At 34.8% G+C, this 24,007-nt stretch overlaps 1 protein-coding gene and 15 non-coding genes across 16 annotated transcripts in view; 11 read left to right on the top strand and 5 right to left on the bottom strand.

The window, feature by feature from the left end:
* Window positions 1–394: 394 nt before the first annotated feature.
* On the top strand, window positions 395–15,404 carry LOC128220359 (dnaJ homolog subfamily C member 3-like). Its single transcript, XM_052928721.1, has 11 exons — window positions 395–557; window positions 3,580–3,687; window positions 4,337–4,461; window positions 5,314–5,388; window positions 6,088–6,231; window positions 7,784–7,965; window positions 8,995–9,220; window positions 9,817–9,937; window positions 10,186–10,318; window positions 10,861–11,009; window positions 12,738–15,404. The coding sequence occupies exons 1-11, from the start codon at window positions 473–475 to the stop codon at window positions 12,878–12,880; spliced, it is 1,491 nt and encodes a 496-aa protein (XP_052784681.1). The 5' UTR covers window positions 395–472; the 3' UTR covers window positions 12,881–15,404.
* Window positions 15,405–18,454: 3,050 nt separating this feature from the next.
* On the top strand, window positions 18,455–18,536 carry Trnal-aag (transfer RNA leucine (anticodon AAG)). The gene has a single exon. It is a non-coding gene; the product is annotated as a tRNA-Leu (tRNA).
* Window positions 18,537–18,782: 246 nt separating this feature from the next.
* On the top strand, window positions 18,783–18,856 carry Trnai-aau (transfer RNA isoleucine (anticodon AAU)). Its single transcript has one exon. It is a non-coding gene; the product is annotated as a tRNA-Ile (tRNA).
* Window positions 18,857–19,168: 312 nt separating this feature from the next.
* On the bottom strand, window positions 19,169–19,250 carry Trnal-uag (transfer RNA leucine (anticodon UAG)). The gene has a single exon. It is a non-coding gene; the product is annotated as a tRNA-Leu (tRNA).
* A 138-nt stretch (window positions 19,251–19,388) lies between these two features.
* Trnal-aag (transfer RNA leucine (anticodon AAG)) lies at window positions 19,389–19,470 on the top strand. Its single transcript has one exon. It is a non-coding gene; the product is annotated as a tRNA-Leu (tRNA).
* A 1,306-nt stretch (window positions 19,471–20,776) lies between these two features.
* Trnai-aau (transfer RNA isoleucine (anticodon AAU)) lies at window positions 20,777–20,850 on the top strand. Its single transcript has one exon. It is a non-coding gene; the product is annotated as a tRNA-Ile (tRNA).
* Window positions 20,851–21,161: 311 nt separating this feature from the next.
* On the bottom strand, window positions 21,162–21,243 carry Trnal-uag (transfer RNA leucine (anticodon UAG)). The gene has a single exon. It is a non-coding gene; the product is annotated as a tRNA-Leu (tRNA).
* A 138-nt stretch (window positions 21,244–21,381) lies between these two features.
* On the top strand, window positions 21,382–21,463 carry Trnal-aag (transfer RNA leucine (anticodon AAG)). Its single transcript has one exon. It is a non-coding gene; the product is annotated as a tRNA-Leu (tRNA).
* Window positions 21,464–21,709: 246 nt separating this feature from the next.
* Trnai-aau (transfer RNA isoleucine (anticodon AAU)) lies at window positions 21,710–21,783 on the top strand. Its single transcript has one exon. It is a non-coding gene; the product is annotated as a tRNA-Ile (tRNA).
* Window positions 21,784–22,095: 312 nt separating this feature from the next.
* Trnal-uag (transfer RNA leucine (anticodon UAG)) lies at window positions 22,096–22,177 on the bottom strand. Its single transcript has one exon. It is a non-coding gene; the product is annotated as a tRNA-Leu (tRNA).
* A 138-nt stretch (window positions 22,178–22,315) lies between these two features.
* Trnal-aag (transfer RNA leucine (anticodon AAG)) lies at window positions 22,316–22,397 on the top strand. Its single transcript has one exon. It is a non-coding gene; the product is annotated as a tRNA-Leu (tRNA).
* A 246-nt stretch (window positions 22,398–22,643) lies between these two features.
* Trnai-aau (transfer RNA isoleucine (anticodon AAU)) lies at window positions 22,644–22,717 on the top strand. Its single transcript has one exon. It is a non-coding gene; the product is annotated as a tRNA-Ile (tRNA).
* Window positions 22,718–23,029: 312 nt separating this feature from the next.
* Trnal-uag (transfer RNA leucine (anticodon UAG)) lies at window positions 23,030–23,111 on the bottom strand. The gene has a single exon. It is a non-coding gene; the product is annotated as a tRNA-Leu (tRNA).
* A 138-nt stretch (window positions 23,112–23,249) lies between these two features.
* Window positions 23,250–23,331, top strand: Trnal-aag (transfer RNA leucine (anticodon AAG)). The gene has a single exon. It is a non-coding gene; the product is annotated as a tRNA-Leu (tRNA).
* A 246-nt stretch (window positions 23,332–23,577) lies between these two features.
* On the top strand, window positions 23,578–23,651 carry Trnai-aau (transfer RNA isoleucine (anticodon AAU)). Its single transcript has one exon. It is a non-coding gene; the product is annotated as a tRNA-Ile (tRNA).
* Window positions 23,652–23,962: 311 nt separating this feature from the next.
* Window positions 23,963–24,007, bottom strand: part of Trnal-uag (transfer RNA leucine (anticodon UAG)) — an 82-nt gene continuing 37 nt past the window's right edge. The window contains exon 1 of the tRNA in view: window positions 23,963–24,007. This exon is cut by the window's right edge and continues 37 nt beyond it. This is a non-coding gene — a tRNA (tRNA-Leu).

Below are 24,007 nucleotides of genomic sequence, written 5' to 3'. Positions count from 1 at the left end.
TGTGCTGTAATAATGCGTTTTATAATAAATTGGCGGCTTTTTTTTATTTTTCCTGGAATTGTTTACAAGATATATTATACTAGGAACAAAATACTATAGTTAGTATTTTCATCGCAGATATTTATAAAAAAAAATAATTTTAATCAACCTTTGCATCGCAAATATATAAAGGTCATTCGTATTCAATAATAACATATTGTCTCTTCAAATATTAAACTAGATGTTTTAAAAAAGTGTCACTGTGCCAACTTGTTGTTGTCTGGATTTTTTTTCGTTTTCTCGTGGGCAGTCTATTGCCAAAGACCGAATTTCATGATGCAAAATTGTTGACCGTAAAATAGTTGGCTGTAACCTTTTACTGGAGAAACAGTCAAAATCCGGAAATGATTGCGACCAATGAGATTTCCCCACGAGTAAATACACAAAAGTTGACAAGTCCACTAAAAGTTACTGGCGATGTTTTGATGTAAAGATGATGTCGATTGAGCAAATTAATTTTATTCAAGTGTTCAAATCACTTGCCTTTCTGACTGTTTCGTTGGAATTTTATTTTGATGGTAAATTGTGTTTGTTTTTATTCAAACTCATTTTTCACTTTCTGAGTTCTACTTTCAATTTAGAACTTCATGAACTTAGAAGGGCATTATTATTAAATTAATTAAAACGTTGAATATTTGACAAAATCAAATGTGTTTACGGTAAAAAATCTGGGGTATACAATAAAGGTAAACTTTAATGGTTTTGATAGTTGTCATGCCTCATTACGTGAAAACCAGAGCATTTTCTGATTTATCTATTCTGCACAGGCACTGTGTTCTACTGTTATAAAGAGCATTTTATTTAAGCTAGCAATGCTTAGCAATTCTTCTCTTTTTAACTGAAAAAAACTATTTTGTATATCCCGGAACAACCTATTTTCGACCACATCCTATTTTCGACCGCCTCCTGAAAATGGGTAAAACACTTCTATTTTGCGTCACTTCCGGTAACAATAAGCTCAAATTGTTAGCCATAACAGTAGAACAGTCAGAAAACTTCATTTGAAAAAGAATGGGAATGGTAGTGTTAAAAAAACTTAAGTTATAATTGAAACAACACCAATTTGTCATTTTTAATTAATGCCAAATTAGACCCTTCGTTTAAAATGATTTCACATGTAAAATACTTCTTTAAAATCGTGTTGTTTTTGTTTGCCAGATCTCACATGTCTACCAAAGCCTAAAACCTATGCCCTATTGTTTTCTAAGCACAGTGCACAACATTAAAAGCGCATCAAAATATGGTATGTTGCTTATTCTAAAATTAATGCAATTTATCTACAGGTAACTATATTGAATTGCATTTGGGTGCTCAGTAACCATAGAATTATACATATTGCAGCCTAGGCAGGTCATTTGAGGCTCATTCAGAGTTGGACCAGTGATAACAGGGTTCATGATGGGTGAATTTATCATTTTGTACCCATGTAAAAGCCATTAGAAGGGATGATGCATTCCTTTGCCTCTCTTGTGGTGATAAGTAACTGAAAAGTGACTGTATGGCAAATATGTAAATATTTAATTACTTTTTATAAAAATAAATAAATTAAACAGTTTTAACAAGTTATACAAATTAAAATAAAACAATATTGTGCACAAACTTTTGTTGCGAAGTATAGTTAAAGGTCATGGTCGAAAGCATGTTGTATCTAGGTCAAATACAACATGTGACAGCCGCCATTTTGGATTCAAAATGTAAACAACAGACGATTGAAACAGATTTTATTTTTTTGTTTTTTTGAAAGATGAATGATTGCTTTAAATGGTACACACAAACATTTATTTTTTATTATCACTTATTTATGATTAAAATGTAAATAATCCTTAGGCGGTCGAAAACCCGTTGTTCCGGGGTATGTATTGTTCTAAGCAAGATGGACAAAAATTTTCCCAATCGTACAGAATGATTTTTTTAGCGCTACTATGGGTGATACTCATCTTCAAAGCTGGGAACCAGGAGGTGGATCAAATTTTTCATCCTGCTTGGGGATATTGCTTGATAAAGCTGGTGATGATATCGATAATGTTGTTCATCTGCAAACAATTTTTCACTGCATAAGTTTTGTTGTTATGACTTTGAACTGTGAGTTTTTAACATGGTAGGCTTGAATTTGGACTCACATACATGCAAACTGTGAGTGACATTTAAATAATGTGAGTGAATTTTGCCTTAGTTTGGCTGTTTGCAGTATTCTGCATGTGGATATAGATCATCTCAAATTAGAAGTAGAGTACTTGATTGTTACACTTGGCTATTCATTTACTGGTTCAGATTTGTTATTGAGTGATTGTAGTTCTTCAGTCTCCATATGATGTGTGAATTGGGTTTTCCAATTAATACATAAGATTTCGGAGGTTAAAATTACAATTGTTTTTCACACATGTTCAACGATCGATCTGGGATTTTATAATTGATTACATAACTTTCTGACAACATTGTTGAATGCATAAAAAAATTGTGTTTTTCATGTTCTAGAAAACTTAATAAACTCACGAGTATGAATTTTTTTTATATTAAAGTGAATGGGTCACGGACATCACTGACCATGGACATTACGGACCAGACATAACGGACCAGATCTGGGGACATAACGGACCATATTTTGGGACTTTACGGACCATGATATATAATTTTACTCACAGTTTGTTTAACTTTATAACATACCATATTTGGACATTATGGACCATGAACTATACTTTTATTGACGATCTTTCAAATTTTGTTCATCAAGGACATAATTATTTAACATATTATTTTATTAAAAATAAATTTACTATAGACTTATTTACTGTTGATGTACACTGGTCTTTTACCCCTAATGGCAGGTGTCATATGAAAATGAGCTCTCATATACAAGTATTTATTAAAGAATGAAGACGATTAAGTGAATAAATTAAAAAAATGTTAATAACATTATAGATCATGGTCCGTTAAGTTTCTAAAGATGGTCCGTAATGTCCCGAAACATGGTCCGTTATGTCCCCAAATCTGGTCCGTTATGTTTGGTCTGTAATGCCCATGGTCCGTAATGTCTGTAATTCTAGTGAAGGACTGTCTTTGTTATGACTGGGTCTTGGGACAGACAAAAAAGCCACCTTTTGGACTTTCATTTCATTATGGATGCATGCATTCAAATGAAGCTACAGCTCATGTAATGATATTTAATGTTATCATAATATATCAAATAGACTTTGTGACTGGATTTCAGGAAAGTATGCATAAGATCTCTGGATGAAAAATCTAACCTAGTCTATTACCAGGGAGAGCTATTCCAGATATTGTTGTTAGTCCTGTTACGAATCAGGGTCATTTCCGCTCAGATACCAGTAAAATGTCCATTATTGATGGAATATTTTTCAGATGTTTTGCTGCATGGATCTGAAATAAAAAACATAAAGGAGTTATTTTTAGGACTGTTCGGTTTCTTTCTGAATCACAAAATTTCAGATACTGTCAGTATGAATAACTGACCCTTTTCCTGAACTTTCGCCATGTCTGATTAACATTCAAAAGTAATAATATAACATGAACTGGTTACAGGCTGTCATGGGGGAAGTGGCGATGCTGCAGTCCACCTGGACCTTGGCAGAGAGATGCTGTCTAAGGGGAACCTTTTAGAGGCCCTCTCACACTTTGACATTGCAGTAGGTTAGTATGCAGTAACCATTTAATGAGAATTCTCTTTCATGTTATCAGAGTTTCTTCACCATCCAACAATATGTTTGGCCCATTCTGGACCATCTTTTCATCATCATATGCATTTCATAATAATTGGCAGATTATTTAGAGTTTTGTTAATAAAATTATTTTATAATTAACATTGTGACATTGTTGTTAACTTTTAAACGTGAAAAAATTTATGTGCTCACATATTAAAATATAAACAATTACAGCTGTCCCAAATCTTGTAAGAAATACAACAGATCACAAGTGAGTCCTTCCAGAGCATTTATGATTTGAAAGTTAACAGCAATGACGTTAACAACATTGAGCAAAGTTCTGAACAACCGGCCCAATGTATTGGGCATATTGTAGTGACAGATAACGGTACCAGAAAAACGCTAAGGGATATCAACCAAAATCTACCTGTAGCCTGTATTAAGATTGTAAGATACTGGTTCATGGTAATAAAAGTCAAAGAATGGATGAATAAGTTAATCTTGGGTTTTGACGAAAGGTTTATCAAATGAAAATGCAAACAATATTACATGGTGATCTGAATATACATAAATGTATTATATCTATGTGTTTATTTCACTGAAAAAGGGAATATGGATGTTTTCTTTATTTATTTCAGACAAAGATCCATCAAACTACTTGACATATTTTAGAAGAGCAACTGTGCATTTAGCCCTGGGAAAATCCAAATCGGCACTGCCAGACCTTGATAAAAGTATAGAGCTTAGGCCAAATTTTGCAGCTGTAAGTATTTACGTGAACAGCAACCAGAGTGTTAATAGCAAACAGGTTGTAATTGGCATTGAATAAAGAATCAGCTGGAAGGTTTATGCTTTTAATCCTTGAAATATAACTTTTTGAGCATCAATGCTTCAGAATGTCTTTGCTTGTTGTCTTTTTTAGCTCATTATTTTTTTTTTTTTGGAGAAAGAGGGGAGGTAGTTTTATAGCGTTGTTGTGGTCATCAGCATCATGGTGCCTAAAACATAAACCTTGGCCTTAACTGAAATACCATTCACAGTGTCCAAATTAAAATTGGTTCACATGTTGCATGGGACAATATGTACATGGAAATATAGCAGGACCCATTGCTCCAGCTTAATAATTATTTGTGAAGTTACTCCCCTTGTTTAACATAATAAATTACAATAGACAAGGGTTGGCGTTCACTTAGCAGTGCACCTGGTTCCTTTTCAATTTCTAAGAATTAAGAATTAGATGTTATTATTATTTAGGCCTAAAAAACAGGTTACCTGACCTTACATGTACCTACGAAATAGGTGCAGACCCTGCCATTTTTATAGTCATTTGTAAAGTGTGTATTTTAATATGTAGTTTAAAACCTTTAAAGCTTTATACAGAATATTACTTTAACACCATTCTCCAATGATGAAAACTACATTCTTATAAGAGGCCTTATAAAAAAATAAAAATAAAGCCTACCTCCCCTACATGTTTTTAAAAAGGATGACCAAATCATTTATGTTTTGGCCTAACCTATGAACTAAAAGGCTGGTTTTCTCATTAACATACTGTGTGACAGTCTGTATATTAATGAATAAATTGATATCTGGATATCTTTTTATCTATTTTCAGGCTTTAACTCAAAGAGGCAGTGTATATTTAAAGCAGGGCCATCTAGATAAGGCTTCAAGAGATTTTGAAGAAATAGTATGTATACGAAGATTCTCTACGTTCATACATGTTTATGGTGATACTCAATATTGTAAAATGTACATGATTATTATAATTATCAGTTGTGTATTTTGTACCTGATTATGATGATAATTGATTGTGTAAAATATTGTTTGGCAGGAGTGCTGAATAATCCAATAATTTGATGGAAATTCACTATCATCAAATTTAATGTCTCATTATGTTTCAACGAAGTCTATTTCTAAGTACCTAAACTATGTTCTGGTAGCTGATTTGTTATCATCAATTATTCAAAATGTACCGGTACTTTATCTTTTTAACTCTTATCATTGTTGCTGTGGTTCTTGAAGCAGTTACTACAAAAAAGCTCACAAAAAATCTTACTGAAATGTTTAACCAGTATTTGATCATAAACAATAGTGACTTTATTCTTTAAATGGTCCAAGTATTGCTAAAGAAATGGACCAGATAGACCCATAATCCCAGGAAATGCAAAATATTAGTATTATGCTTAATTTAAATATTTCAATAGTATAACAGTGAGTGTACTTTTATTTTGACTGGGAATTGACCAAGGAACTCTGAGGCGTTTGGCTACCTACACCAAATTATGAGGTTATTATATGAACATTTATTTTTCATTGATATTTTCATTGATATTATTATTATTTTTCATTGATATTATTTTAAAAGAATCAATGATCTTTATTCTAGGTTCATTATGATCCCAATAATGCTGAGGCGGTGGGCTACCTTCACCAAATAGCTCCATTGGGCGAGGAAATCCAGCATGCCAAGATCTTGTATAACAACCATGACTTCCAGGGGGCCATAATACTGCTCTCTAAAGCCATTGATGTAAGTAAGGTGGTGCCATAGGAACACCCTTGTCCATTTGTTATGAGAAAGTCTTTAAATATTTCATATTTGAAGGTATCCAATACATGCCATTGTGGGTTTGTGAATTCCGGATGGCTGGTGACCCGATATTATTTTGGCAGGGCTCAACATAATCTTTCTATGCCCCCATGTATTGAGGGAGGGGCATATGATTTGCCCTTGTCCGTCCGTACTCCGTCAGTGAGTCCGTCTGTTAGTATTATGCAAGCTTGTGTCATTCAAAACTCCAACACTATTTGACCTTTTGTCATTCAAAACTCCAACACTATTTGACCTTTTGTCATTCAAAACTCCAACACTATTTGACCTTTTGTCATTCAAAACTCCAACATTATTTGACCTTTTGTCATTCAAAACTCCAACACTATTTGACCTTTTGTCATTCAAAACTCCAACACTATTTGACCTTTTGTCATTCAAAACTCCAACACTATTTGACCTTTTGTCATTCAAAACTCCAACACTATTTGACCTAGAGTCTTGAAACTTTAGGGGAATGTTGTTGTGATAATGAAGTTATACACCTGGGGTTTTGTTTGCAGCTGCACATAGTAAGCCATTGGGAAGGTTATGGCCCTTCAATGACCAAAAAAGTTGCTTTTTCAAACTTTTATTTGCAAGTATGAGTGAACGAATAAATTTCTATGGATAGACTTTCATTGTGGTTGGAAATAATTTAGAACGGTGTGAACATTGCCTGCATCACCTGAGGTTACCCATAAAAAATACAGAGTGTACTGCAAGTTATCACAAAAGCAGACAAATTCTCTAGCCATTTGGCTTTGTTGGTCCTGTGAAAAATTGGGTGTGACAGTCCACAGGGTAACCATTAGTGTTGAGCCCTGATTTTTGTATCATTTGAAAGGGTTTTATGTGCAGATAAAGGATATACAAAAGTATATCAAGAATAATATATTAAACAACCCTTTTACTGGTCTTTGAAGATTGCAAATACACTAACAGTGATACCGTAACTTTGTGAATAATGCATTTTTGGTCATTTATTATACATTAATCAGCATGCACTTACAAATGATATCAAAATGGTATTGGATGTTTAATAGGAATCAACATATACTGTAAGGTCAAATGAGGTGTCAGAGAACTAGCTTGGTTGGGGGTCGGATTCCTTGACAATTTTGAAGAAAATGTAATTGGAATCATTTAAGCAGTATTTTCTTTTTGTGAGCCTTGTTAGTCATGTGAAGGACAACATTTTCTCTTGTGAAGCAGGTTACATAACAGTTGATTTACCAGTTATTGAAATTGGCAGAAATAATTCTGATTGCAAGTCAGACTCGCGTAAAAAAAGTTATATTTTGTACTCTGGGTTTAAACATAGGTGCAGTATAAGATGCTGCATAGGTGGCTCAGGGGTTTGGTGAAAACACTCGATAGTTAACAACTTGAAGGCTTGTCCTTGGTCAAAAACTTACTAATTCAATAGAATACAATTTACATATATATTTATATACAAAACATCCTGTAAATTCATCAATCATATCTTCAGCTGTGTCCATGGGATCCAGAGCTGCGCGAGATCCGTGCAGAATGTTACATCGCCCAGGGGGATCTGTTCAAGGCTGTGGGAGACATACGACCCACCACCAAACTCAGGAATGATAATACGCCCGCCTTCTTCAAGCTGGCTAACCTGTATTATGAGATGGGTGATGCAGATGAATCATTGAGGTGGGGCTTTTTCTTTTTAAATTTAAATCTTTGAACTTTTGTTGATGGCAAAGGTGTTATTATAAATTGTTAGTGCCTTTAATAATAGAAAAAATCCTCTTCTTATAATTTGGTTTTATTTTGTTTATAATTTGTGAATAAACAAGATAAAAAATATTTGTCAAATTTGTCAATCTATGCAGTCGAATAATATTTTTGTTTAAATTGTTAACAGCATATTTTCATTACATTTGTTGCGAAACTTGACTGGTATGGGTACTTTGTTCTTGAGGAATATTTTTTGTGCGCTTTTTCCTCCAGGTATTTGTTCTTCGTAAAAGCTTAGAATTACATTGACAATGGCACAATGAAAGTTATATATGCGATCCCAGTGAGCTTACAAGAACAAGGTAGAACAGATATTTCCAAATGACTTAAATCTGCACTCGAACTGATTGACCGTTTTGACATCTTCTTATTTTTTTGTCTTGAAATCAGCCAAATTTTGTGTAAATGTCTGAAAACAGGTGATATAAGACTGCTGATCTGATTGCTGTTTTTAATATTCACTGTAAAAAAATTAAAAAGTTTTATGGCTAAAAGCATTACTAACACTTTAAGAAAAAATGAAATTTTCTGGAGTTTTCTAAACAATTGAGACTTGTTATATTGTGGGTACATTAAAAATGATGACTAAATTGAAAGCATTGATGCCAAAATCAGCTGATTCTGAGACAATAAATAGAAAAGGTTGTCAAATCAGTCAGACTGGAAGTGTTCAGCTTTGAAGTGAGCTGCAACCCTTACATGTTCCTGTAGCTATGAGAACAAGTACAAATATTTTTTTGCAACCACTCTATTGTGAGCCTCTTATGTTTTACTACATGACTGTATAATAAATTATTTGCCTGCCTAGACCCCCAACCAGGAATTTGCCGATTGATCCATCGCGAGCGCTAGTGGTCACCAAGCATTAAGCATTTTTTTCAAGTTTTCCAATTTTTCCCGAATTTCCCCATGATCTTAATATGTAATACATTTGTTTTACAGCCAAATCCGAGAGTGTCTAAAACTAGACCCTGACCATAAAGAGTGTTTCCCTTTCTACAAGAAAGTGAAGAAGCTTGCAAAACAGCTCAAGGAAGCCCAGGACCTTTCAAACGCAGAGTCCTGGGACGACTGTGTCGCCAAGGCCAAGGCAATTATGAAGACCGAGCCTAAAGGATTCCCCTTCGTACAGAGAGCAAAGTCCCATATATGTCACTGTTTAGCAAAGGTTGGTTTGTAGACTGAAGATACATTGATAAAGATCTGAAAAATAGCAATTAAATTCTGTTCTTCATAAGGAGTTTTTCCAACATGTAACTGTAGATTTTGTGTTAGACAATTAATATTTTTAAATAATATAGAAATATACTTTAACATGTAGATGTGCAATGTTGTTTTTTTTACTGAAAATTGAGTGAATGTTCCGCCCAATTCACAATTCCAAAAATTGACTCAATATTTACAATCCTCATTCTTTCTCATTACAATCCTCATTCTTTCTCAACTCAAAAAGTCAACTAGTTCAGTTATGTTTAAATGCATGCATAATCGCTTAAAATTCTTAAAATTCTGCTTTTGCCCTTTTTTCTAGTTTGAATTACTCTTTCTTAAATTCACAATCTTTAATAGGAATTTGTTGCTATTTTCACAATTATAAGGACCCCATTCACATAATGATGGAAAAAATGATGTGTTTGTAGTAATACATTGTAAAAGCTTTCATAACTTAGTCCTTTCCAAAGAAATTTGGAAACAATCTCTGTTTCTTGAGAGAAAATATGAAACATTTTTTTTAATATAAAAACATGTTTGATGAATTTTCAGGCTGGTCACGGGAGTGATGCAATCAAAGCCTGTAATGAGGTATTGGAGATGGAGCCGGAGAACCTGCACGCTATGTGTGATAGGGCGGAGGCTCGTATTGCCAATGAGCAGTATGAGGAAGGTAGGTGCCAGCATTGTACTCTATGGGGGATATCTTATCAACCAGTGTAACTAATGATGGACTCTTAATTGATTTTGAGTCCTTATATTTTATTGTAATGAGGTACATTTTGAAACAAATTGTTTGGCTGGAATTATTACTCTAGCCTTATTTAGCTTAAGCTTAAGATAATAATTTTTCTGACACTAACTTAGTGTTCTATTGCAATATGCGCTCATGTATAAGGGTTAACATGTGCCTAATTCCAGCGGTGCAAGATTTCCAAGCTGCCTTAAACATAGATCAGGAAAATCGACGGGCCAGGGAAGGCGTCGACCGTGCTCAAAAATTGCTCAAAAACGCTAAAAAGAGGGACTACTATAAAATATTGGGCGTAAAAAGGTAGGCCAGAGTTTCATTTCTACCTATATATATGGTCGACTATTTTTAGAATGAGTAGGGCTTTTCTGCTTGCTGGGGCCTCTTGTTTAAGTTTTGTGTCAGATTTGTTCTCGGAAGGTATATATCATAAACTTTTTATTCAGTTGATTTTATGCTGTATACTAGGGCTGCAGTGATAAATTTGATAAATATTGCGATACCCTATTGTCAGTCAGAATATCAATAGATATAAATTATATATTATATTGCAATACATTTTTTACAGAAGAATTTATAGTTCATGCTGAATGCTTAAAAGAATTAAATAGCTAGTTTATTTAAGCTAATTTGGATATTTTTTTCATTGTTTGATGGTTACCTTATATAAATAAAGATTCTTTATTTTTTATACCTTTAATACTGTTAAATATGACATTTGGACATACAGTGAAGGCCTTTATCAAAATATTAACAATGCATTTCTTTCTTACATTTTTTGTCTGAACATGGCAATGTTATACATGCACATTAGAAATAAATATGATAAAACTCTTCAATTTCAGGAATGCCAAGAAGAAACAGATAGAGAAGGCTTATCGTAAGCTGGCAGCTCAGTGGCACCCTGACAAGTTTCAGGAGGAGGACGAGAAAAAACATGCAGAGAAAGTTTTCATGGACATTGCAGCCGCTAAGGAGGTCTTGTCTGATCCAGGTTAGTTTGAATTTGTCCATGTGCGATAGGTAGAGAAAATGTTTTTGGACCCATTTTTACAGGAAAGTAATTTATGCTGTTGTTATCCCCCGCCTATAAAATAGGGAGGGGGATATTAAAATGGCGTCGTCCGTCCGTCTTTCCTTCCGTCTGTCCGTCCGTCCTTCCGTCCGTCCGTCACCTGCGTTTTCTCAGTAACTAGCCGCTATAATTTCATGAAACTTAAAATAAATATGAACCACTATACTGGAATGATGCCCATCCAAAAAAAAATTTGATTGGTCAATTGTCCTTGGAGTTATTGCCCTTGATTTTTTGAAAAATGCACATTCACAGCCATTTCTCAGTCACTAGCTGGCAGAATTTCATGAAACTTAAAATAGATATGAATTACTATACTGGGATGATGCCTGCTCATTTTTTTTTGGATTGGTCAATTGTACTTGGAGTTATTGCCCTTTATTTTTTGAAAAACTCTCATTTACAGCCATTTCTCAGTAACTAGTAGGTAGAAATTCTTGAAAATTGAAATAAATATGAACCAACATACTGCGATGATGCCTGTTTATTTATATTTTGGATTGTGTAATTTCTATATGAGTTATTTGCCCTGGATTTATTAAAAGATCCATCTGCAGCCTTTTTTATGCAACTAGCTGGTAGAATTTCATGACACTTGGAATAAATAAGAACCAACATACTGTGATGATACCTGTCTATTTTTCTTTTGGATTGGTCAATTTTCCTTAGAGTTATTGCCCTTGATTTATTAAAAAAACATTTTTTTGCAGCCGTTTCTCAGTAACTAGCTGCTAGAATTTAATGAAACTTGAATGTTATATGAACTGCAATGAACTTCTTCGGTGAATTTCTACGCTACATTTTTATCTCAACTATTCTCAACAACGTTCTCAACAACGGAGTACGACTTATAATTTGGCTCGGAAAGGGATAAACCAATGTGCTTATCTTATTATTTCTGAGATTTTTTTTAACCTTCAAGCACAAACAAGCCATCAAGCACAAACAAGCCATCGTTGGCGGGGGATATTTCACTGAAAATGCTTGTTCAAGCATAGTTTTCGCTCAAAAAAAATGTTACTGTATTGTATTAGCCTATATCCATTCATTATACTCTTGCAGTGCTCCAGCTAAGCCTAAATAGCAGATCATTTTGCTTATAATGAAAACTTGAAACAAAGATGACTTCTTTTTCTACACCGTATTAAATGAAACAAAGGGCAGTCTCTCCCATGTTCGTTTTATTACTGTAGTTTGATTTGGTGAATTGTTTCTTCAAACCAGTTTCCAAAATAATGTTTTGACATTGCTCTATTAGGCAGTGGTTCTGCCAAAAGGTTTGTCGAAGTGTTCAATAGACAATAAACTTCAATTTCTGGTAAAATATAAAAGGAAGCGCTCTGTAAGCAGCGGGGCTCTGTAAGCGGCGTAGACTGCGCTATGTTTAAATGAAATAGTGAAAAAAATAGTAAAGTTATCTTTGTTTAAAGTATTCATTCAAAACAAAATATTGCCTTCCGACGTAGCATATATGACACAATTTATCATGTGGTATATACACACACTGGTTATACTCTTCAATATCTTTACTCTAGTAACTGACCAGTTAAGCTCCTGTTAAATTGTTACCATTCCGAAATGGGAGTCAATGTATAAACAAAAACAAAGGAAACACTCCCAAACATGGTACAATTATTGTCATTATAGAGATGCGTGCGAAGTATGACGCGGGTGAAGATCCCCTGGATCCCGAACAGCAACAGCAGGGACACGGCGGCCACCCCTTTGGCTTCAACCCATTTGGACACGGAGGCGGACAAGGGTTCAACTTTAAGTTCCACTTCAATTGATCTGGTGCACGTACATGTCTGTGATAACTCTTTAATATACCATACCTTGCAAACTTACATCATAGTGTTTTTTGTTCTAAGAAATATTGCTGCTGAAGGTATATCGCTAGTATTAGTGCTCTGTTTCAGCAAGAATCGTAGGAGCACCTTGAATAAAGCTTAAGTTTTAAGTTAACATAAGTGTTCATTCAATACTTTTCTTGGAATGGAGTTTGAATTTCATTGTGTGTCTTGTTGAAGTCAGTAAGAAATTCTCAAACCTCAAAACTTACATTTCAGTCGGACATTACCATATTTTAAAAGCCTTTATTGAAAGTACTTGTATTAACTAACAAAGGATCTTTTATGCTTAAAATAGGCCAACCTCTAAAATTGCTCCTAAGATTTTTATGCTGAACAAGCCTAAGGTGTTCAAGGAAGAAAATCCTGCAATGATGGGGATGTTAAATGTAGTCTAGGTCACTTAAATGAGTTGTGTTACATTATTGCCATCAACTGTCCAGTGCACGAACTTCACTGGATATATTCAGTTATCAAATTAGAAGTTCGCATTGGATCACCAAGTTTGAAGAATGACTTTTCCACCGATAACTGGCATTGAACATAGTACTGCACGGGTTTTGCAAAATCTAGATTTTGTACCAGCCCTGGTAACAGTCTACTTGTGTTTGGATTTTGACTCTAGGACTTTTTAAGTGTATTTCTTATTAAAGTTTGTAATATATTCCGACGTGCTGAAAATTTGAACTTGGTAAAGTGAAATTATTTTAGTGTCGTACATCTGTTATTTTGCTACATATTTGTGAGCTTTAAACTTAAACCTTGTTAAAAATAAACACTTGAGAAAGTAATCAAATCAACGGGTTGCAATTTGTGGCATTTTGACAGATTTAAGATCTCTCTCACACTTAAGATGATTGAAGATATGACTAATCTTTGAATCAATTAAGGGGCTTTTTCATCAAAAATCGTAGGAGCCATTTTGTTCCATGATTGTAACAGAGTACTCCACTGTTATTTTGACTCTTCTTAGGAACAAAATTGCTCTTAAGAGTCCGGATGAAACAGCCTCCAGGCCGCCATATGAGTTAATGTAGACTCTCTGACTCAGGGCTAAGATAAGAACGCTTATGTTGGGATATTGTTTGGTCCGCAGTGTAAGCACATTGTAATATTATAAGCATACTATGTTTTTGTAAAACATTTTTGCCGTACCATCATTATTCATTAGCCAATGTCAAAACTCAACATGAAGTCAGATTGAAATCCATTCCATGTATGTTCTTCATAAACCACCCTATTATGTTGCTTCACAAAGGCTGTATTTATATGATAAGAATATGTGACCCTCTTTATCAACGAATGTAGAATGTATCGTACACTCACTTTTTCGAGTCGGTATCCATATTCATGATATATAATTCAAAATAAATTCTGTAATTGACTATGTTAAACAAAGATTACTTGGCTATGCCAGTACAAAAATTCAATAAAGTTGTTAAAATGAAACCTAGTATCCAACCAAAATTCTTGATATTACATTATTATGTAGTATGTTTGTGAATGTCTTGATTGTGATTGAAAAAGAACAACAATTTTATAAATTGTTAATACATTATAGAAGCTTTCTATATAGATAAAAGGACATGTATATTATCCAATATTGATTGTAATGGGAATGGTTCTCAATTTTACAATTTGTGTTCCTCAACATAGTCATTGAGACCGTGGATTTGTTTTTTATATTCAAATTAACACGTAACTGTTTTTTAAAAATTGTGATTTTCTTTTTTTAAATTCAGTATGTATTTTGAATTGAACTAGATGAGAATGATTTTACACATTCATGTTTAGATCACAATTATTTGTAAGTCATCACTAAACATTTGACATTTCACAGCTTTCAGCAAGTGTCCGTTTTCGTATCATTGGATAAATCATGTTGTTAAACAGAGTAATGCTTTAAATGAAAGGACTTCATTTCCTTTGAATGCATTGTTTTATAGTGTGTATTGTCAAGGGTTTTAGCTAAAGATTTTTGCCTTTATAGAATGAAATGCTTAAGATTGAAATAGTTTTTTTGGTTTTGAATAAAACTTCTAATATAAATACATACAAACTTTAAATATTTGGCACCTAATATTACTTCAATGGAACATAATTGCTAACATTTTCTGTCTTATTCATAATGTTCAAGGCCTCCACAGTCCGAGACATTGTGGCAGTTTCTGCCTTACCACCGATGACACTGTCTCTCTTCCGAAGCACATTGTTAAAATCTGGCAAAAACCCTTATTGTGTGTATATGTTGTTATTGAATACATTTAATTTGTCAGATTGCTAGTAGTTCAAGAGGATATTTATTAAAGAATATGGTTTCAATGAATGTTTGATGTGTCATTAGGTCATTTTTCATCACTTGTAAAATATTGCACATTTCCCACAACATTTTTTATTGGCGGTTATGTGTGCAATCTGTTATTGCCTTAAAGGTTTATTGATAATAAAATATTTAAAAACTTGATTCCATTCTTTTTCATGCTTCATGTTTATATAAATCAAAATATTCAAACCTATCAAACATTTCTGAATTTATTTCCATCTGTGGTTCTTCCTAGTAAAATTTCACAGGAGACACACTGGCTGTGCAATCTGGGGTCGAACCCTCTGATACACTGCTGTTAATGTTCTGAGTTCATAGCAAATTCAAAGATTATCATCCCACACTGAATGTTGCGTGTGGAATACCGATGGTGTTTCGACAGCTGTTTGACAATAACATAATAATGCTATATGATCTAACCAATGTTAACATGAGGTGGGATAAGTTTATTTCCCTCGCGATCGACTAATGATAACATATTAGGCTGTCCTCCAGTATCCATCTTTAATTATACACTGATTTTTAGCTCTACTGACCAAAGGCCAGAAGAGCTTATGCGATGGTAATGGGTACGTAGTATGTGCGTCCGTGCGTCTGTAAACAATTTCTTGTGAACACGATACAGTCTTCAGTTTTGATTGTATCTCGATTAAAATTGTACTGTAGTTAGATATCCAGTAGAGCTCGACACCTTACTAAAAACAAGCCAGATCCGCCCATGCATGCCTAGATTATGGGCATTGAAAGTATAAAAAATCAGTGCGTCTGTAAACAATTGCTCGTGAACACGATACCGTCTTCAGTTTTGATTGTAACTCGATGAAACTTGTGCAGTATCTAGATATCCATTAGAGCTTGGTTCCTTTCGAAAACCAGCTAGATCCGCCCATGCATGCCTAGATTATGGGTCTTGATAGTATAAAAAATGCGATTGTGTAAACAATTGCTTGTGAACACGATACAGACTTCAGTTTTGATTGTGTCTCGATGAAACTTGTACAGTATATAGATATCCATTAGAGCTTGGTCCTTCCGAAAACGAGCCAGATCCGCCCATGCATGCCTAGATTATAGGTCTTGAAAGTATAAAAAAAATGTTATTTTTAGCTTAGTCTATTTTTAGCCAAGTCTACATAATCGAAGTCTATTTTTAGCCAAGTTTACATGTAAAGTCACAATTGCTTGTAAATGTTTGTTCAAATTATGCCCCTGAGGTCATAACTGGCCACGCCCAGGGTCCACAGATTTGGTATACTTAACTTGGGAAATGTTAAAAACCTTTTTGTCTGAAGCAGCTATGCAGACCTTGCTATTTTGAACAAGGCTTTATCTAGTGGTCCACTACCATTGTTCAAATTATGCCTCTTTGGTCAAAACTGGCACTGCCCCGGAGGTCACAAGTTTCCTAGAAACTTATTTAAGAAATATTCCCCAAAATCTTCTTGTTTCAAACCACAAGGCCCATACCTTTGATATTTGTTGTGGAACATCATATGATAACCGTCTAGCAAAACATTTGAAATTATGCCCCTTTGGCAAAAGCCCCACCTTTTTGACTTACTTTTTAATTTTTAAAGCTACAACAATGAAATTTTGACCATGTGCTCAGTTTTGCAAACGAGCATCAATGTTGTCTTCGGATGTCCTTGACCTTTTGACCAACTTTTTTTTTATTTTTAAAGCTACAGAAATGAAATTTTGACCACGAGTACAGTTTTGAAAGCAAATATTTTTTACCCTCAGATTACCTTTACTGGGCACATATTAAAATAGTTCATGCAACTAATCTGCTTACAACACTTTCTGTCCTCAGTTGTTGAACATGCGTTTTTTAGCTAACCCAAACACAAAAAGTGAACTATATATTTGTTGCCTATTTCTCATACGTACATGCTCTGGATTGAAAATGACCACAAGAGCCATGCCAGTAGAGCATAGGCCCTCTTGTGCCTCTTGTTCATGAACATTGGAATGTTGTGTTCGTATGGTTTATCGACAACCTGTACCTCCTGTATTCCGCAGTGTGGACAATGGATGTGATATCTGGGGGCACTGTTATTTAGATGCACTTGAGTGAGTGTATCGATTCCGTATCGAAGTAACGGTGCATCACATGGTTGTGAAGTCTTTATGATCGGTAATAGTACGCTGATTTACAGCATCCCAAAACGTTGCTCGGAATGGTGTATGTTTGAACATGTTTCTGTCTGAGAATTAACTCGCACGTGAACTTCTGATGTGAGCGAGTAACTTATCGAATAACTAATTGAAGGTGTCGCTATGGAACGTCATAAGCCAAGATTTTTATTTTACCAAAGCATATTAGAGAATCAAGCTCGATACCCATCGCAACAACAACCATTGCTGTGTCTATAGTTTGCAATTACAGGCGAAACCCGTTGGCTTGATATCGCTTGGCTCAATTTCCTCGTTGGCTCGAACTGGTGGTAAAGGTCTGTTTTTTACTCACTATATGTTCATATAAAAATCGACCGAATGCGCCAGGGTCGACTTTTCGCCAGGTCGATGTCATTTCCGCGGTCCAAAGTTTTAATATTTTGTTTGCTTGGCGCATGTCATTTTCGCGGTCTCAGGTAAGAATTTCACACCTTGATTTGTTTGGCTATGTTTCGTACTAGTTGCTTCAATAGATATTTTTTGCTTGATTTATGTCATAATTTTTCTTTATTCTAATAACCAAATGCTCTCTCGATTAGATAGACCAGAATACGACATTACGTACATTAATAAAAAATATAATGTAACCTACCAAATGATGTTTGATCTTTTTACTATTACTGACCATTTTTTTCTATATGAAAACATTTTGTCGAAATGAGAATGACCTTGATTGAACATGATGTGGGCAATTCATTGTACTGTATATTTCGTAATCCTTCAATGAGTCGACATCGTCTGGGCTAACATGATCAAATATTTAGTAGAAGCGGTGGCATTCGAACCCACGCATCCAAAGAAGCTGTTGCCTAAAACCGGCGCCTTAGACCGCTCGGCCGCGCTATCTTTACATTTGAATGTTTTTTCTTATTTTTTGCTGTTTTTAATTGTTTATTTTTAGGTTAAATCTTATAAGGTAAAGTAATTAACTCAACGCGATTGTAACACTAATATTGTAAATATAAAACTATTACATACTAGATATAATCGAAAACGGAAACAGTATGTTAACAGGTAGCGTGGCCGAGCGGTCTAAGGCGCTGGTTTAAGGCACCAGTCTCTTCGGAGGCGTGGGTTCGAATCCCACCACTGCCACTAAATATTTTATCAACGGAAATCAGCTAGGTATATTATATCTATTTCATCAATACTACAATAACATTTATATCACAGGGCACAAAGACAACCTTTAAATAGGAAAGAAATGAAGCAGTACACATTTGCTAAAGTACGTTGACCATTTCCATAGTTATTGTAACAAGAAGCATGCTTATTTTAATGGGTAGTGTAACAATTGAGTATTCACAATAAATTATTACAAATGTAATTGAAAAGCAGCTAGGCCGGTTAGCTCAGTCGGTTAGAGCGTCGTGCTAATAACGCGAATGTCGTGGGTTCGACCCCCACACTGGCCAGTATATTTTTAAATGTAAAGTTTTAAGCCTTTTCTTGACAATTATAACAAACACTGCGTTACAAAATAAAGTTAAGAGACACAATTTAAATCTACTCGCCTTATTTGGTGTAGGAGTTTGCGAAAATATGGATATTTATGAACTTCTCAATGTTACACATGGGTATAAACAGACTATTTAGAAATTCTTCAATGCATAAATACATATTTGAAATAATCAAATAAATGGCCGAACCCACACCCGAACCCCTAAAAGTAGGCTGATAACTTCCACAACCTTGGCCTATCTATTAAGACTATGTAAAAAGAAATGTGGCAGCGGAGGGATTCGAACCCACGCCTCCGAAGAGACTGGTGCCTAAAACCAGCGCCTTAGATCGCTCGGCCACGCTACCTTCACATTTCAATCAGAGGTTTATACTTAGTTTTATCTTATTCGGTATTGTATCTTTAACTACGCGAATGTAACACCCGTATTGTTAACATATACATGTATACTACATACAATCAATAACAGTCGGCGTATGTTAAGAGGTAGCGTGGCCGAGCGGTCTAAGGCGCTGGTTTAAGGCACCAGTCTCTTCGGAGGCGTGGGTTCGAATCCCACCGCTGCCACTAAATATTTTATCAACGGAAATCAGCTAGGTATATTATATCTATTTCATCAATACTGCAATAACATTTATATCACAGGGCACAAAGACAACCTTTAAATAGGAAAGAAATGAAGCAGTACACATTTGCTAAAGTACGTTGACCATTTCCATAGTTATTGTAACAAGAAGCATGCTTATTTGAATGGTTTCAAGTTTATTTAACATCACTCATGTCATAAGTACATGACAAAAAGAGCATGGGTACATATACAATACAACATTATGAGGCTTTACAAAATATATTGGACATATTAATACAGATTTTCTAAATATGAGTATTTTTGTTATTGAAACTTTAATATCAAACATATACAAATATATGTGGAGGAGAACATAGTGTTACATTCTTATACTAAATTTGTTAACAATACACTTGAGGAATTTACATAATTTTATGAATTTTATATAATCATTGGGATTGATATTCATAATATCTTTAAATTTCAAAACATTAGGATATCGGTATAATTGTCTGTCAATAAATCTTATTCTATATTCGGCAAAATAGCTACATTCTAATAACTAATGAAATTCATCACCAATACTGTTTTTATCACAAAGTTCGCATTTTCTATCATTCAGTTCTATATTGTTCCAGCTTCCTACTTCAATTGGTAGTCTATTATTTCTTGTTCTGAATTTAACTAAATATTTTAAAAACTTAGCAGGTGTTTTAACTAAATATTCTTCGAATTCAAAATTCTCTTTAAACAGTCTATAGCTACAACATTTTCTTGACGTATTTAAAGTAGAATACCACTCGTTTTTGAAAAGATCGGATAATTTCATTTGAACGGATCTTTTAAGCCATAATATGTTTGGGAACTCATGACTTTCCCAAATATTATTCATACCACATTTAATAAATATGTTTCGTATATGTTTTATCCATTGAAATTCATTGTATCTAATTCTATTGTCATACATATATCTACTTAGCATAACATAATAAACAGATACTGGAAGTTTTGTACAGTGTGGGGCTATAAGCTTTGACCAATAACTGATCATCTGAGTATCAATATCTATTTGCAATGGCTTTACACCGGTTTCGCCATATACCATACAGTTTGGTGTACTGCTTTTAATATTTAGTACATACTTCAAAAATTTCAACTGTACTTTTTCTAAAATATGATTATTTCCGTAGCCCCACACTTCACATCCATATAATAAAATTGGTTTTACAATTTTCTTAAACAATGGGCAGTGTAACAATTGAGTATTCACAATAAATTATTACAAATGTAAATGGAAAGCAACAAGGCCGGTTAGCTCAGTCGGTTAGAGCGTCGTGCTAATAACGCGAATGTCGTGGGTTCGACCCCCACACTGGCCAGTATATTTTGAAATGTAAAGTTTTAAGCCTTATCTTGACAATTATAACAAACACTGCGTTACAAAATAAAGTTAAGAGACACAATTTAAATCTACTCGCCTTATTTGGTGTAGGAGTTTGCGAAATATGGATATTTATGAACTTCTCAATGTTACACATGGGTATAAACAGACTATTTAGAAATTCTTCAATGCATAAATACATATTTGAAATAATCAAATAAATGGCCGAACCCACACCCGAACCCCTAAAAGTAGGCTGATAACTTCCACAACCTTGGCCTATCTATTAAGACTATGTAAAAAGAAATGTGGCAGCGGAGGGATTCGAACCCACGCCTCCGAAGAGACTGGTGCCTAAAACCAGCGCCTTAGATCGCTCGGCCACGCTACCTTCACATTTCAATCAGAGGTTTATACTTAGTTTTATCTTATTCGGTATTGTATCTTTAACTACGCAAATGTAACACCCGTATTGTTAACATATACATGTATACTACATACAATCAATAACAGTCGGCGTATGTTAAGAGGTAGCGTGGCCGAGCGGTCTAAGGCGCTGGTTTAAGGCACCAGTCTCTTCGGAGGCGTGGGTTCGAATCCCACCGCTGCCACTAAATATTTTATCAACGGAAATCAGCTAGGTATATTATATCTATTTCATCAATACTACAATAACATTTATATCACAGGGCACAAAGACAACCTTTAAATAGGAAAGAAATGAAGCAGTACACATTTGCTAAAGTACGTTGACCATTTCCATAGTTATTGTAACAAGAAGCATGCTTATTTGAATGGGCAGTGTAACAATTGAGTATTCACAATAAATTATTACAAATGTAAATGGAAAGCAACAAGGCCGGTTAGCTCAGTCGGTTAGAGCGTCGTGCTAATAACGCGAATGTCGTGGGTTCGACCCCCACACTGGCCAGGATATTTTGAAATGTAAAGTTTTAAGCCTTTTCTTGACAATTATAACAAACACTGCGTTACAAAATAAAGTTAAGAGACACAATTTAAATCTACTCGCCTTATTTGGTGTAGGAGTTTGCGAAAATATGGATATTTATGAACTTCTCAATGTTACACATGGGTATAAACAGACTATTTAGAAATTCTTCAATGCATAAATACATATTTGAAATAATCAAATAAATGGCCGAACCCACACCCGAACCCCTAAAAGTAGGCTGATAACTTCCACAACCTTGGCCTATTTATTAAGACTATGTAAAAAGAAATGTGGCAGCGGTGGGATTCGAACCCACGCCTCCGAAGAGACTGGTGCCTAAAACCAGCGCCTTAGACCGCTCGGCCACGCTACCTTCACATTTCAATCAGAGGTTTATACTTAGTTTTATCTTATTCGGTATTGTATCTTTAACTACGCGAATGTAACACCCGTATTGTTAACATATACATGTATACTACATACAATCAATAACAGTCGGCGTATGTTAACAGGTAGCGTGGCCGAGCGGTCTAAGGCGCTGGTTTAAGGCACCAGTCTCTTCGGAGGCGTGGGTTCGAATCCCACCGCTGCCACTAAATATTTTATCAACGGAAATCAGCTAGGTATATTATATCTATTTCATCAATACTACAATAACATTTATATCACAGGGCACAAAGACAACCTTTAAATAGGAAAGAAATGAAGCAGTACACATTTGCTAAAGTACGTTGACCATTTCCATAGTTATTGTAACAAGAAGCATGCTTATTTTAATGGGCAGTGTAACAATTGAGTATTCAAAATAAATTATTACAAATGTAAATGGAAAGCAACAAGGCCGGTTAGCTCAGTCGGTTAGAGCGTCGTGCTAATAACGCGAATGTCGTGGGTTCGACCCCCACACTGGCCAGTATATTTTGAAATGTAAAGTTTTAAGCCTTTTCTTGACAATTATAACAAACACTGCGTTACAAAATAAAGATAAGAGACACAATTTAAATCTACTCGCCTTATTTGGTGTAGGAGTTTGCGAAAATATGGATATTTATGAACTTCTCAATGTTACACATGGGTATAAACAGACTATTTAGAAATTCTTCAATGCATAAATACATATTTGAAATAATCAAATAAATGGCCGAACCCACACCCGAACCCCTAAAAGTAGGCTGATAACTTCCACAACCTTGGCCTATTTATTAAGACTATGTAAAAAGAAATGTGGCAGCGGTGGGATTCGAACCCACGCCTCCGAAGAGACTGGTGCCTAAAACCAGCGCCTTAGACCGCTCGGCCACGCTACCTTCACATTTCAATCAGAGGTTTATACTTAGTTCTATCTTATTCGGTATTGTATCTTTAACTACGCAAATGTAACACCCGTATTGTTAACATATACATGTATACTACATACAATCAATAACAGTCGGCGTATGTTAACAGGTAGCGTGGCCGAGCGGTCTAAGGCGCTGGTTTAAGGCACCAGTCTCTTCGGAGGCGTGGGTTCGAATCCCACCGCTGCCACTAAATATTTTATCAAAGGAAATCAGCTAGGTATATTATATCCATTTCATCAATACTACAATAACATTTATATCACAGAGCACAAAGACAACCTTTAAATAGAAAAGAAATGAAGCAGTACACATTTGCTAAAGTACGTTGACCATTTCCATAGTTATTGTAACAAGAAGCATGCTTATTTTAATGGGCAGTGTAACAATTGAGTATTCACAATAAATTATTACAAATGTATTTGGAAAGCAACTAGGCCGGTTAGCTCAGTCGGTTAGAGCGTCGTGCTAATAACGCGAATGTCGTGGGTTCGACCCCCACACTGGCCAGTATATTTTGAAATGTAAAGTTTTAAGCCTTATCTTGACAATTATAACAAACACTGCGTTACAAAATAAAGTTAAGAGACACAATTTAAATCTACTCGCCTTATTTGGTGTAGGAGTTTGCGAAAATATGGATATTTATGAACTTCTCAATGTTACACATGGGTATAAACTGACTTTTTAGAAATTCTTCAATGCATAAATACATATTTGAAATAATCAAATAAATGGCCGAACCCACACCCGAACCCCTCAAAGCAGGCTGATAACTTCCACAACCTTGGCCTATCTATTAAGACTATGTAAAAGAAATGTGGCAGCTGTGGGATTCGAACCCACGCCTCCGAAGAGACTGGTGC

The sequence above is a fragment of the Mya arenaria genome, chromosome 15, assembly GCF_026914265.1.
Source record: "Mya arenaria isolate MELC-2E11 chromosome 15, ASM2691426v1".
In the NCBI taxonomy this organism is placed as follows: domain Eukaryota; kingdom Metazoa; phylum Mollusca; class Bivalvia; order Myida; family Myidae; genus Mya; species Mya arenaria.
This window is presented reverse-complemented; position numbering and strand designations above follow the sequence as displayed.

Bases quoted from the DNA above. Each gene is read 5' to 3' on its own strand.
- LOC128220359 (XM_052928721.1), top strand. From the start codon at position 473: ATGATGTCGATTGAGCAAATTAATTTTATTCAAGTGTTCAAATCACTT. The intron at 4,462-5,313 runs GTAAGTATTTAC...ATCTATTTTCAG, and splicing joins TTAGGCCAAATTTTGCAGCT to GCTTTAACTCAAAGAGGCAG. The intron at 9,221-9,816 runs GTTGGTTTGTAG...ATGAATTTTCAG, and splicing joins TATGTCACTGTTTAGCAAAG to GCTGGTCACGGGAGTGATGC.